A 15,948-nucleotide genomic window follows, 5' to 3' on the forward strand; every position below is an offset into this window, starting at 1 on the left:
TCAGAATGGAAAAGCGGACACAATAAATCATTAAAGTTTATTGTAGATTTTATATATATATATATATATATATATATATATATATATATATATATATATATATATATATATATATATATATATATATATATATATATTTTTTTTTTTTCATTTTATGTTACCATCTCAAAGTGTTTAATGTCCCTTAAAGTCACTTAGATTTGCCAATAAATTATTTGGAAACAGCTGTAGCAGTACTGGATTATTATTAGATGTGGCAGTGTACAAAAATGGAAGCAAAGTGTATTTTTAAACAGGGGCAACTGAGCTAGGGATACTTACATTTTGTTGCTCTGGCATATGGTAGTAAGTGTAGTTGTTCACTGGAGGTTGGCTCGATTGTGCAAGCTGCGCAGATGGAGTTGTGTGGCTAAATGCCATCAAGTGGCTGTTCTTTTGGAAGCTTGGTGTTAAAGATTGCTGGTTGAGTTTAGCTGATTCCTGAAGATACCCTTCCTGCTCAACCTTACGACGCATTGTAGAATTCCAATGATTCTTGATGGCATTATCAGTTCTGCATAAAACATCAAAGGAAATGTGTGGAATATTTGTTATCTATTATGACATATTTATTTGTATTGAAATGTTTTCCTTAAAACAAACTATAAGTTTTGGAAAACTGAAAAATAACAGAATTTTCTAAACGTAAGGCACAATAAAATTATAATTTAGGAGAAACATTTCTCATGGATTAATGGTTGAGCATAATTATGTGTATTAACTGTCCAGTCATTTCAAACAATCACGCCACCTTGAGTAATTGTACACTTTATAAAACAGAAACACATTTTATGTAGTATGTGATTTTATCCCGTGGATTAGTGGTATTTCAATAAATATTTAATGAGAAGATTGAATAAAGGCTTGGAAAACATTTTTATAAGTGACTGACCAATAAAAGAACTAAGATACTTAATCAAAAAATGCAGACTGCTCTGATTAATGGATGAACAACACCAAAGTATAATGAATACACATTTTTGGCTGTGGAAACTTGATTCTACCTTCCAGGAAGGAGCTTTGCAATCTCTGCCCATCTATTTCCAAGACGCTTGTGTGCATCATATATAATACGATCTTCTTCTTCAGTCCAAGAAGTCTTCTTCACCTCTGGATTGAGATGGTTATGCCATCTTTCTCGACATTGTTTGCCAATTCTCCCTTTTAAGTGCTTGGCAATAACTGACCAGCGCTTAGGGCCGTACTTTTGTACAAGCTCTATTACCTACAAGCACAGAGACAAAGAAAATGATTCTCTCATAATTTTAAAAAGCACAAAACCAGTCATTTAATTTGCCCTATTTTGGACTGCACTTAAATAATAATTTGGATGTTCTTCATAGAGTTGCATTCTTGCAAACATTTTTTTCTGACAGAATATGTGCACTACTACGAAGAGTTTGCTATCTTATTTACACAATTGCGGGCAGATACTTTTTAAATAAATTTTTAAATCAAAATCAAGAAGGACAGCAATGATTAAAAATATTTTAAATTGGTCACTTCCTCAGTTTAACCCAGACTTTAAATTGAGGCTAAAGAAAACAAAAGACACGGTGGAAAATTTACCCGTTGATCCTCTTCTTTTGTCCATGGACCTTTGATAAGTTCTGGGTTTAAAACCTTTTGCCATCGATGTTGGCACTGGACATCTGTTCGGTTCTTAAAGTGTTAAAAAAGAGGGAGACAAAAAGAGAGAGAGATAATACTTAATCAATGACTGTTCTGAAGTCTTCATGGAGAATGTTAGCTATTTAATGTGTCACACTCAATAAAATTAAAATCCAAACATTCTTTTTGTTTGGTAAAAACACAAATTGCCAGACTCTCTAATCCAGTAAATGTTCAAAAATGCTGTTCAGTCTGGATCATACAGAGTGAAACAGAGAGAAAGTTGCATGGCACAGATTAAAAAAACAAGCACAAAATAAAATAGAAGTTAAAGATTAAAAAGGTAGCTGACCCGGTTTGTGAAATCAGGCCTTTAAAAAAAAAAAAAAAAAAGGGGATACTAGAATATATACCTATTACTTTTATAAACAATAGCTTGCAATATTCTACAGCATTGAGGAAAAGAACCTTGTGACATATTGAGGAAGATAACAACTTAAATTACATGTTTTCTAAGCCACCGAAAAAACAAACAGACAGAACAATGGTTTGCAAAATTAATTTCAGGGAAAATGCTATAACCAACCCCTAAAATAACCAGCTACCTTTATTTGCCAGTTCCTCCTGACATAGAAATATAAATAAAATTTAAAAAAAAATGTGAGTTGCTTTTACATTTTTAAATGAAATCAGAATTTACCCTCAGGATCACACATTTTGTTATGGAAAATTAGCTCACATTCCCAACTGTCTATAGGATAACTATTTGTTTTTGGAGATATTTAAAAAAAAATTATATATATCCTCCTGTCTCAACTAACAGGGGAGCACTGTTTGAAGGGCAATTTGGCACCATCTCCAAATAAATAAGAAGACTTACAGGAAGGAAACTGGCAATAACTTTCCAGTCTTCTGTGCCATTCTGTTCCACTAATTTCTTGAGTTTCTCATCCTGAGACAAAGGAAGATACAGTATTATTTCAACCCTTTCTGACTGAAAAATATACAAGTTGTTTCCATCCCTTACAAAAATGTGTGCCTAACAGGATGGTGATCTTTATATGAAAGTATGTCAGATAGTTACAGAACTGCAACATTAGTAATGTCTGGATGATTCATGGTGAATGGCTGACTATTATTAAAAGGAACATTAAACTCAAAAATGTTCTTTCATGATTCAGTAGAGTATATGATTTTAAGCAACTTTAAAATTTACTTCTATTATCTTATTTGCTTCGTTCTCTTGGTATCCTTTGTTGAAAAGAATACCTAGGTAGGCTCAGGAGCAGAAAGGTAGCTGTTGATTGGTAACTGCACATATATACCTTTTATCATTTTCCTACCGATGTGTTCAGCTAGCTCCCAGTAGTGAATTGCTGCTCCTTCAGTAATGAATACCATGAGAATGAAGCAAAACTGATGAAAGAAGTAAATTGGAATGTTGTTTAAAATTGTATGCTCTATCTGAATTATGAAAGAAAGGGACATGATAACCACATTTTAAGAAACGCATAATACAGGGGGGGAGGGGCTTCAATCTTGAATGAAAAAGGGAAGGTTTTAATATTTTAGAATATCTAAAGGCCTTATCACTCTATAAAACTACCTCAATCATTCCAATATACCTATCACCCAAATTGCTGTGTATAGTCATCAGGAAATTAAATCATAAAGTCAATGAGGTTGCTCTGCATTGTAACAAACAAGGGCACATACAAAGAAAATAACATTGTTGTCAAGGCTAATGGCAATGCTAAGTAATGCTAAAGTAGATGCATATATTGCAAAGGGTTTTTATATACGGACTAAGAGAACATTGTTATGGAAGCCATACCAGAGATGTAGAATATAAGGAGGTTGACAACTCAAAACTACAAGATGTAGAGTAAACGTTTACCCCTAAATAAGCTTGCTCAAAAGGTCAATAAACCATTTTTATTAGCCTCTATAGCAGGGACTGACAATTTCATTCAAATCTAAGAATCAGTAGACAAAAAACAGGAGCCAGAAACATGTTCTGGACACTATTATTACAGAGAGGGATATAAACATACATGTATCCTATGGAGATGCTAAATAAGTGAATTTTATCCTAACAAGGCACCTTGAGGAGAAGCAGGTTCAAGCCAGGTCTGCTTCAAAATAAAACTAGCACAGATTACTAAACAGTATACAGGTATACCTCACTTTACAGCGATTCGCTAATACAGCGCTTTGTTCAACCTCCAAGCATTTTGAAACAGTGCTGTAAATCATTGTGAGATTGCGAGAAAAGTGACTGGCACCATTTAGTTATGCTTAGTTCACTATGTTAACTGCATTGCAGTGCAATCTGTGTCTCAGTGCTATAGTCTGGCAAATTTTACTACAGTAATTGTCACTACTTTACAGGTACAGCATTTATTGAATACTTGCTGTGCTAGTGTTAAACTGAACGTAGCACTATTGCACCCCTAGTATATGTTAGTTCAAACATGTTTTTAAGATTTTGAACACTGAAAAGAAAGCTAAAACTGCCTTGTTTCACTTTAAGGCGGTTTTCACTTTACAGCGGGGCTCCGGTCCCTAACCCGCTGTATGAGCGGGGTAAACCTGTACGTTTATTATAAATTCCACTGCAACAAAAAGTTAACCAGTTTTTTTAAAACACTGCAGGATCCACTGCATAAGTACAAGTATAGTTTGTAACACTTATCTGTTGTCTTTTCATGTATGCCTTGTTCTAAATATACTCACTCAGTAACATTTATGGTCTTATGTATACTTTTTACTCTGTGCAAAGTTAATATTTTATCTTTGAAAGTTTTACATTATTGAAACTACAGTAGTTATAGGCTAGCTAATTATATAAACAATAAACACATAAAAATGCCATATTAATTAATATTTGCCTTCAGAATAAAACCCAATAGATCTGAAATGTCAGAATGTGTTAGCAAGTATTACTACATTCCTTTGGGCTAGGGTTATAGAATAAACTTACCTTAGATGCTGCAGACATTAATTAAACTTAATCAGTTGCTTCATAGCAACACACATACATACACATTATATATATATATATATATAAGATTGTATGGGAAACGGCACACTACAAATGAATCAGTCACCAGGTGCTCCACCAATAAGTAAATATAAACGGACATGGGATAATTCCCATGGATGGCATCCGTAACTCCTAGAAAATCCACAGGGCAGGCACAAACATGAATGTTTTCATGGATTTTGGCTATTTCTTGACCATTAAAAGATGTTGAAAAAAATCCTGTTTGTGTCTGTTCTGTGGATTTCCTAGCGAACTATCCCATGCCCGTATATATATATATATATATATATATATATATATATATATATATATATATATATATATATATATATATATATATATATATATATATATATATATATATATATATATATATATATATATATATACACACACACACACACATATACATATATATATATATACACATATACATACACACACGTGTGTGTGTGTATATGATGAGTGTGCTGAACATACAATTTTGTGCACTTTAAGAATAGCTAGAAACAGAAGCTGGAAATTCAATTGGAACCAGAGCTAAAAACCCTATCCTATCTAGTCACCTCTGGGTTTTAATAACCAATTAACCGCTATAAACCATGACCCCTCTGCTGCAGACGTAATTGCAGATTCCATGACAAAATATGCAGACAAATGGGTTATTTATCAGCTGACATTAAGAAACAAGTCACTCCTCCTTTTCTCCAAGCAACCTTCCTAAAACAAACTAATATCCAGGATACTTAAGAGTACCCAGAGGAAGTTATAGCTCCTTAAGAAATCATTGTGCAAACATAAGTAACTCAAGTACTGCACCGAACAATGAGATTGGTACATATAAAGCACATGTGTACATGATCAGCAGTAATGTTTACCTCTTCACGTGTCCAGCGGGTTTTTCCAAGGTGTCGTTTTCCCTTGGACAGTATACCATCATAGTCATGCTCATACATTTCTATGTCATCATCTTCATCCTCTGAGCTGTATAGACTATAAACAAAGAAACAATGAATAAGGGGGGGGGGAAGAGTAGCTCTTCAAACTATCTGGTTACAAAGCACATCAAGAAAAAGAAAAGACATGGATCTTACAGAAAATCTTGCACAACAAGATTTTCTGTGACATTCTGCTGCCCTGATATTGTGAACAGGTTATACTGTTTTTGGTATCCACAGATACAACAGCGAGGGCCTGGCAGCCTGCTCAACACTGTGCAAGTTAAGACCTGCTCCTGCTGTCAGATGAGTGGCAAATTGCACATTTGGCAACCTTTCCACCAATAAAGTCAAAATAAACCTGAACTTCTGAGGAGAGTGAAAAGAACTTGATATTGTGTGTCATTTAAATGATCAGGCACTGAGATACCTTATCTGCTCAAAACATTTGTGCTAAACCAGCCTTTTGTATTATTCACTTTCTCTAGAATTAAGCAGTAAAACTCAAGTTCAAAGCTAAACCTACAGCAAATTGAAATACTAGAATTGTTTATTAAAGGGTTGTGTTGTATGTGTGTATATATATATAAACAGGGCTCAACATTTCAGGTCGTAAGCTACTAGCCAGGCTAAAATGTTACTCGCCACTTCTGATCCTACCTACTACCTGCCCACACCCACTACTACACCCCCTCTTTGCATATGTTTAGTAATTGTGAAACACATTGTGCAGACATTTTTAATATTATTTTATACCTTAGCAAATTAAATAATGCTACATACAGTAATAGATAAAAAAAATATAAGTGCATAGTAGTTAGCATCATCAACTTGGTGGTTCTGGGTAAGACAATGGCTGGATAGAAATAGGAAGTTGTTGAAGTAAGAGAGAGTGGAGAGAGCGCTGATAATCATGGAAGGTCATAGCAGACCGGGAGATTTTCTTTTAATAATCATCATCTTTCACTTCTCTCTCTTAACTATCTTTTTCCCCTCCCTCCTCTCTTCAATCTTTATCTTTACCCTCTCCCTTATCTCTCAGGTCATATCTTCTCTTTACACTTTTTCCTTTACCCTCTCTCATATCTTTTTACTTTATTTTTTTTTCTCAACTCTCTCGTAAAGCTATCTTCTTCCCCACTTTTACTTTTCCTCTCCAATCTCTCTCTCCCTGCCCCATTTACCCTCTTAGAAGTAACAGTCTAAGCACTACTGGTGTTCCTAAAGCCCTAGAGGAATAACATCCTTGCCCTTTCTAGGATATATAATTTCCCTTCAGATAATATTTTTAGCACATAGCCAGAAATGTGTGCTTGTCAGTGCTGCAATAGGAGTGCAAACTTTGCAAATGTGCTACCTTTGCTACTTACAACATTCACTCGCCACCATTAAATTTCTACTCGCTAATGGCTAGTAAAGAGTGGAAATTGTGTGCCCTGTATTATGTGTGTGTGTGTGTGTGTGTGTGTGTGTGTGTGTGTGTGTGTGTGTGTGTGTGAGTGAGTGAGAGACACAGACAGAGACAGAGAGAGATAGTGTGTGTTTGTGTGTGAGTGAGTGAGTGAGAGAGAGACACACAGACAGACAGAGACATAGTGTGTGTGTTTGTGTGTGAGTGAGTGAGAGACACAGAAAGACAGAGACATAGTGTGTGTGTGTGAGTGAGTGACATAGAAAGACAGAGACATAGTGTGTGAGTGAGTGAGTGTGAGAGAGAGAGAGACACACAGACAGACAGAGACATAGTGTGTGTGTTTGTGTGTGAGTGAGTGAGTGAGTGAGTGAGAGACACAGAAAGACAGAGACATAGTGTGTGTGTGTGAGTGACATAGAAAGACAGAGACATAGTGTGTGAGTGAGTGTGAGAGAGAGAGAGACACAGACAGACATAGTGTGTGTGTGTGTGTGTGTGTGTGTGTGTGTGTGTGAGTGAGTGAGAGTAGTTAAATACATATAATTCTTAATTCATAAAGACATTTCTTTATATATATCTTCAGCCTGCAATACTTTATTGATTAGTGTGGCTTTTCTTAAAGGATGATACATGAGTTTAAGCAAATTAAGAGCTAGATTTAATGGATCACCAACTATATCCTTTACATATATGTAAACCAAGCTGTCTAACTAGGAGAGAGACTCATAATGGTGAGATTTGTTACTACAACAGGCAGACAAAAAAAAATACATTTCACAGAATCAGAAAAAGATGTCCTAATACAATAAAAGTGTAGGCAGGAGATGAGTAGAAGGGAGACATCCGCTATATATGTGCACTAAAGAATATCCATAGCCAAGTTAAAAATCTTTTGTATTGCCATGATAACAGATTGCAATAAGTACTTTACTTTTAGGAAGAAACAGAATTAAAGATTAAGATGAATGTCAACCATAGAAACAAAAGGGAAGGTGTTAAATGTTCCTTAATATAGATTTGAGCAAAAGCCACAGAATGCTCATGCTGTTTTGTAAATAAATACTATTCCCAACACGCCCATAGTTCATGGTCAAAAAAAAAAAAAAAAAGGAAAGACAAAGAAAGTTTGACTATACACTGCTGCACAGCAACCAAGATAGACGCTATTAACTCATTTAGTACAAAACATTCTCTATAAACATCTCAAATTCATGAGGATGGCTACTAGGATATCAGAAGTTCTACACAGGCTACTGCTCTCTGATTTTATAGTCAAAATATTGTTTGAGACCTGACTCTAAAACGCCATTTACTGTTTTGAAATTACTAACTCAGCCTAAATTACGTCTAAGGGATTTCCCCAATAAAAACATGCAAGTAAAAAGGAAAATATTAGTCTTAATAAAATATGTAATCTGAAAATACAACATGAACAAATATGAACTTATGAAAGTATTAATTGTAACTATTTTTTGCAGTCAGGGGGCACCATCTGTATCTTACTATAAGAAAATAAAGTGAAAATACAATGCCTAACATTCTCCTCTGCATAAAACAATGCTAATGATGTATGCAGAAATTGTTTTTTGCACAGATCAATAATACAGAACTTAAAGCATTTTCTGTCAACCGGAAACTTGGTTCAGGCTGTGCAATTTTTACACTTTTTTGACACTCAGTCACCCAGATGTCCCAGTATGGAAAGAGCTGATGTTAAATGAAACTGCTCAACGAAAAGCAGATCATCTGTGTTGATAGGAGAGAGAATGTATAGTTTGAAAATCATTACAAAGATGCAAACTAAAGATAACTGAAAGTAGATTTTTGGCTCTGCCACTCAATAGAATGTAAATGTAGTCATTGCCACTATAAAAGTGTGGAGCAGGTTAATGTACCCTATGTGTTTCATAAGATTGTGTGGTTAAACAAGGTGCAGAAGTGAGGGCTAAACTTTAATTTTGGAAGGAACTCAATTATGCAATGGTCTAAGAGGTGAAGGGGAAGAATACTACAATGAAGGGGAGGGGTGAGGAGCTTTTCTGCCACTTGTACACACAGGATACAACAGACTTACAGTGAACTTCAGTGGTGCTCAGCCAGTGATTTGAACATCTTGAGTAAGGGTTTGCAAGGGAATTATTTATTTAAAAAAAAAAATAAAAAAATTATATATATATATATATATATATATATATATATATATATATATATATATATATATATATATATATATATATATATATATATATATATATATATATATATATAAAGTGTAGCCCCAGAATCTGCATAAGTTGGCCTATGGAAAATAGTTGTTGGTTGCCCATCACTTTATTAACCCCTTTTTTAACTGCTTGGCAATCAGTGAGTCCTCTAACACAAAGAGTATGTATATAATATATATATATATATATATATATATATATATTATATATATATATTATATATATATATATATATATTGCACTTGTGTGTGAGCATCTCTACCACTGTGATGGGCAACCAACAACTATTTTCCATAGGCCAACTTATGCAGATTCTGGGGCTACACTTTATGTTATATTTTTTTTATATTATATATATATATATATATATATATATATATATATATATATATATATATATATATATATATATATATATATATATATATAAAATTTATAATTAATCCAACAGTGTTAAAAAAAAAAAGCAGTACTCTCAAAAAAGGTCTGAACTTTGTGACTTGACCTGAGCTCAGTTAATTCATTTTTCAGTAAGTACACTAATATGGAGATGTCACTGTTCAAGTGAGTATGTTGTTGCTGCTGAGTTTACTGAAGGTGTGAAAAAAAGAATCAGCGGCCAGCTAAAAACTAAAGTGACAAGCCAAACCAGACAAAGCTATCTATATGCATTGTCACCACTCTTATTGCTGGGTTGGCACAGTTAGTGGATTAGTTTTAGGTGACAGTTTCAATATGCTTATAAATCATATATTTAAGTTTAAAGGAATATTTCAGTACAGTACTACTTGTGACAGAAGCCAAAATGTTTCAACATCAGTGGTACCTGTGATTCCCTAGTATCTGCTGAGATATTAAAACAATAAACTATAAAAGTATTTAACTTATAATTACCAGCGTCCAAGAGTTCATGGAACATAACTATAGCATGTCCATCTAGACTACACAATCAATCAATAATAAATGGAATCAAAATAAATATATTTTTCTACCAATAACATTTAAACACCTACTCAAAGCAAAAATTATGAAAAGCATAACGTGAGTGCATTTACAATCTGGGTGTAACTTTCTCAATTTCAGTCTTTGTAAAGTGAGACTTTTTTTTTAATGAAAACATTATCTTTCCATACAGAAGTGACATTTCCGTAGACTGACACCTTATAAATGTCTCAACAGCCAAAACAGATATAGGGCTATGTCCACCCAAAAACTTAATTTGCAACCTGTCCTCATTTCACCCATAGCTCCTGCAGGCATTAACTGGAAATGTGCATTATTAGATTCAAAGTATCTTTTTTCCCCCCATCTGTCATAAAGGAGCTGGTCATCAACAAATGTATTATGACTGGCAATTGTCTCATAGCTAAAAAAAAAAAAATAATTTGAAATAAAACTTTTAAACAGCACTAAAACAGTATTTCATCTTTGTCTGCTAAAAAGCATTGTGCCTGCACAAGGTCAGCTTTAATTGCATGTCAGCTTTGACGAGCAAATTATACATTTGTATCAGACTTCAGATTTGTACCCAGATCATAGCAACCTGATACTGGAACACTCATGTTAATGAAGAAAATGAATCCTGGGATGATCAATTATAATGTCTGTTACAGAGAAGCTAAGTGAAAACACATAATCAGTTTATTTTTAAGCGCAAGGAAAGTCCCCCAGATGTCCCAAGTGAAATGAAAGACAAGCTGTATTGTCCACGTGTGCAATGGGTAAATGGAGATCAATGCACAGATAACATGACCCCACGCGTGGGATTATGTGGGCATCTGCCAAAGACATGCTTGGGTATGCAAAACAAAAAATGGAACATGCAGCGTTCCATTTGTATCTGTGTGGTGTGTGCAAGTGCACCTGATCTGCGGATATATCTACAGAGAAAGTGACAGCTACAAGCCATGCTGCTAGGAAACTGCAGTACATAGTGCTCTCTTCTGATCTGGCTAATCGAGTTATATACAAGACAGCACATGTAATATCTAAGTACAAATGTGCACCATGCACCCTGTCACACACATTACAGAGATCATCATCACACAATGAATGACATTAAAAAAAACCACCAAAACAAGCTTACGGTTTTGTATTGCACCGGCAGCCAGTGCAGGATTACAAACGTATGCTGCCTGTCACTGGAAACAGCTCTATAACATACAACAATTATATATACAAAAAAAAAAACAAGATCAGAATAAAGAATAAAATGCACAAATAAAAAAAATGAAATAAATGTCATAGTCACGCGATTAAGTGCCCAGATGTCCACTTCAGTTATCTTCATCAGCCACCTTTAAAACTTCCATTAAGTTCTCGCAATCATTTTGAAACAAGGCAAAGTGTTTTGGTTTTTTTTTTTAAATCCGGTTATTTTAGATGAATCAGAGCGAATAATCCAGGTGTGCTGAAGATCCAGGTTTATTTTTTAACCAAAACTAAAAAAAAAAAAAAGATCTATGTTTTTTTTACCTGTTCCTGGGTCTCCTGGCCATCTTTAGATCAAGGTCAGGGGAGGGTAATGCAAGAAGGTGATTCAGCTTCTCGCTAAGTGATCCAGCGCAGCCAGAATAAAAGTTTGTCTTCAGGAGTGCTAGAAAAGGAGGAGAAGAAACAGGGGGAGGAGCCTGTAGGAGGGAACAGGTTGAGATGAAAGAATAGTCAGTGTAAACAGAGATTCCATCAAACAAAGCCTATAGGACACACCCCCTCCCGCCAAATCTGGCGCCCCCAGCCCTGCGCACGCGCTCTTGCCCCCCTCCAGGGGTAGCTGCGGCAGTGCCGGGCAGCTGGGCGGGGAAGAGGGGGTAGCGCCAGGGGACAGGCGCCTTTTTATGTTCAGTACCCGCTCTGCAAGGGGGGCACAAAGTGCACAGCTACATAGACACACTGCCTTCCCCTCCCTCATCCGCTGCAAGTGCTGTCAGACTGTGGATAGTCTTAAATATTGGCACTGACACGAGAGTAAAATCGTGTTTGAGAAAAAGAAACTTAATTGCCCAGGGAAACTCGCTTTAAGCATTCCCTGAGGCTCAATGCAAAAATACCAATAGAAAATACATTTAAAAGAGGAAAAAGAAGTCACTTGAAGCTACTATTTATTTTCACACACTTGTACTGTATTTTTTCTGCCAATTACACACTGAGTGTAGCATATTTATGCACAGCTACCCAGTGTCAGTCAAAAGCTCTAAATTAGTATCCGCTCCAAATATAATCCTGACTAATTAAATAATCCACTGTGCAGTGAATTTGTAGATTATAGCTTTTAAAAAGTGGTAAATTTGCAAGTGTTTCGCAAGACATTCTAGAAAATGAAAATGTGTAGTGTATGAAAAAGTGTTAGACTCTTAATATCACATATGACAACTGCTAGTGTTTAGTAACATGGAATGGATAGGTTAATATTTTAAACAGTGACTAGAAAACTTTTTAAATTATTTTTAAAACAGGTTAAAGGGACAGTAAAGTCAAAATTAAACTTTCATGATTCAGATAGAGCATGCAATTTTTAACAACTTTGTAATTTATTTCTGTTATCAAATTTGCTTTGTTCTCTTGGTATCTTTTATTGAAGAGTAAAACTAGGTAGGCTCATAAGAGCTCAGGAGTGTGCACGTGTCTTTAGTACTCTATGACAGCAGTGTTTGGCAACATTATTTGTAGTTTTGTATTACAATGTTGCCAAACACTGCTGCCATAAAGTACTAAAGATGCATGGATACTCCTGAGCTTTTATGAGCCTACCTAGTTTTACTCTTCAATAAAAGATACCAAAAGAACGAAACAAATTTGATAATAGAATTAAATTGGGAAGTTTAAAATTGAATGCTCTATATATATAAATCATAACAATTTTTTTTTTACTTTACTGTCCCTTTAAAGGGACACTGAACCCAATTTCTTTCTTTTGTGATTCAGATAGAGCATGACATTTTAAGCAACTTTTGTATTTACTTCTATTATCAATTTTTCTTCGTTCTCTTCCTATTTTTATTTGAAAAAGAAAGGATCTAAACTAAGGAGCCAGCCAAGTTTTGATTCATAAACTGGACAGCACATGTTTATTGGTGGGTGAATTTATCCACCAATCAGCAAGAACAACCCAGGTTGTTCACCAAAAATGGGCCGGTGTCTAAACTTGCATTTTTGATTTTCAAATAAAGATACCAAGAGAATGAAAAAAAAATGATAATAGGAGTACATTAGAAAGTTGCTTAAAATTGCATGCTCTATCTGAATCACAAAAGAAAAAAAATGGGTTCAGTGTCCCTTTAAGTGTTGCTTAAATTCAGTGAGAGAACACAAATAATTGGCTAATGCACTTATTTATGGAGGGAATTCAGTTTTGAGCAATACACAAATGTTTAGACATTTTGTAATGTACACAATTATATAACTTGTAAAAAAATCAATTATGATTCACTCAAATTTCTCTGTAAAGTTGTTTTTTTTGTGTGTGTATTGGAGGTAACTGTGCTGGATTTTGACTTGACATCTACCATGTTACAATTTTTCAACATTTTTAAAAAGGGTGACACACAAATAAATACATTTTCCCATCAGAATGGCAAATAGTATAATATGGCTTGTTATTTTAAAGGGACAGTAAAGGCAAAATTAAGCTTAAATTGACTGGATAGAGCATGATATTTTAAACAACTTTCCAATTTACTTTATGAATGTTGCCTAGTTCTTTTGGTATCCTTTGTTAAAGAGTAATCCTAGGTGAGCTCAGGTGCGTGCATGTGTCTCTAACCATCTGGCAGCAGTGTTTGTAACATTGTTTATAGCAATGTTATACATAGTTACAAACACTGCTGCCATAGACTGCTAAAGAAACGTGCACACTCCCGAGTTTCTATCAGCCTACCTAGGTTTACTCTTCAACAAAGGATACAAAAGAGAACAAAACAAATGTGATAATAGAAGTAAATTGGAAAAATGAGTTAAATCACATGCTCTATCTGAATCATGAAAGTTTAATTTTGACTTTACTGTGGACATTACACATTTTGTTTCTGTTTCCAAAATATTTGATGCTTTTAAACTTTGAGTTTTTATAAAAAGTCTTCAGTTTCCTAACTAAATAAATAACAAATTTGGAGTTGCTACCAGTTTGTAAAGTTTACAGCTGCAATGTAAACTATCGCTAGGCCGTTGCAATACCTCATGTGAATTCATTCTGAGTTTACTAAAGACAAGGCTTCAGAAAGCTTGGGTGAATATAACCAAGACATTTTGATAGAACAAACATTTTGACTATTTTATTTCAAACAAAGTCAAACTAATCTTGTAGTGAATGGAATTAATAAACCCTATTTAAAAGTCATTAGCACTGTTTGCCATTTAACGATGTTGACCCCTTATGTCAGCCTCTTATACTCGTTGACCTTTATGCACTCAATAATTAACACAGTGATACACATATACACAGTCAATCTAGTGTAGTTACAACAGTGACAATACAAATAGTCTAAATGGGCTCATTAATTATCAAAATAAAAACTAGTGCATGGTCATTTTAAAACAAAACAAAACCACCGTTTTCGGATTTTCAAAAATGCATCTAATAGTTCAAAATAATATTTTCCTTATTTATTTCAAATGATTGCAAAAAATGTGGACTCAGTCACACTTGTTTTTATTAACCAAGGAGAGGGCCTTCTCAATCACGGGACCAAGTGGGCCCAATGGACCCAGGTAACACTTGACAAGGGGCAGAATTTTAGTGACTGAGTCAGTCACTGTCAGACCCAGACCACTCCTGTCCTCTTGTTTCTGTGGGGGAAGTTGCAGGCTCCCAAAAGAATAACCTGACCAAGGGATTTTATACTGGATATTAAAACAATGACAACACATTCAGAACAAATGCATACATTTTATTTATTTTTCTTGAAAACATCAATGAGCGGAATCTGTTGGCGTTCTACAAATAACCGATAATAATAATAATAATAATTCCAAATAAGAATATAAACCATGGCTTCAGTATACAGAATTCTATCTATCTATCTATCTATCTATCTATCTATCTATCATTCTTGTCCAAGGGAACACTCACTAGGGGGCATATTTATCAAGCTCTGTATGGAGCTTGATGCCCCATATTTTAATTTAAAAATTATATATCTCTGAATTCCAAATAAGAATATAAACCATGGCCTCAGTATACAGAATTGTATCTATCTATCTATCTATCTATCTATCTATCATTCTTGTCCAAGGGAACACTCACTAGGGGGCATATTTATCAAGCTCTGTACGAGCTTGATGCCCCGTGTTTCCGGCGAGCCTGAAGTTATGAAGCAGTGGTCTAAAGACCACTGCTCCATAGCCTGTCCGCCTGCTCTGAGGCGGTGAACAGAAATCGACAGAAATCAACCCGATCAAATACAATTGGGTTGATTGACACCCCCTGCTAGAGGCCGATTGGCCGCAAATCTGCAGGTGGTGGCATTGCACCAGCAGTTCACAAGAACTGCTGGTGGAATGATAAATGTTGAGAGCGTATGCTGTCGGCATGTATTGATGTGCAGCGGACATGATCCGCAATATCGGTTCATGTCCGCTCTCGCCTTCATAAATAGGCCCCTAGGTCTTTTTGCAGCCTTTACCCTTTATTGTATGTAATGTTTTGGGGTGTTACCCCTTCCAAACACTTTGTATATA

At 34.9% G+C, this 15,948-nt stretch overlaps 1 protein-coding gene across 2 annotated transcripts in view; it reads right to left on the reverse strand.

The window, feature by feature from the left end:
- The window catches only part of MYB (MYB proto-oncogene, transcription factor), a 32,225-nt gene extending 20,395 nt beyond the window's left edge, over nucleotides 1-11,830 (reverse strand). For both annotated transcript variants that reach the window (XM_053709158.1, XM_053709156.1), the window contains exons 1-6: nucleotides 11,749-11,830; nucleotides 5,575-5,689; nucleotides 2,531-2,602; nucleotides 1,609-1,701; nucleotides 1,044-1,264; nucleotides 322-553 (exon numbers count right to left, since the gene is read on the reverse strand). In XM_053709158.1, coding sequence (XP_053565133.1) covers nucleotides 322-553; nucleotides 1,044-1,264; nucleotides 1,609-1,701; nucleotides 2,531-2,602; nucleotides 5,575-5,689; nucleotides 11,749-11,771 — 756 coding nt within the window. In that variant the 5' untranslated portion in view covers nucleotides 11,772-11,830. The remainder of the gene's footprint in view (nucleotides 1-321; nucleotides 554-1,043; nucleotides 1,265-1,608; nucleotides 1,702-2,530; nucleotides 2,603-5,574; nucleotides 5,690-11,748) is intronic.
- Nucleotides 11,831-15,948: the final 4,118 nt, after the last annotated feature.

This window comes from Bombina bombina, chromosome 4, assembly GCF_027579735.1.
Source record: "Bombina bombina isolate aBomBom1 chromosome 4, aBomBom1.pri, whole genome shotgun sequence".
NCBI classification, from domain to species: domain Eukaryota; kingdom Metazoa; phylum Chordata; class Amphibia; order Anura; family Bombinatoridae; genus Bombina; species Bombina bombina.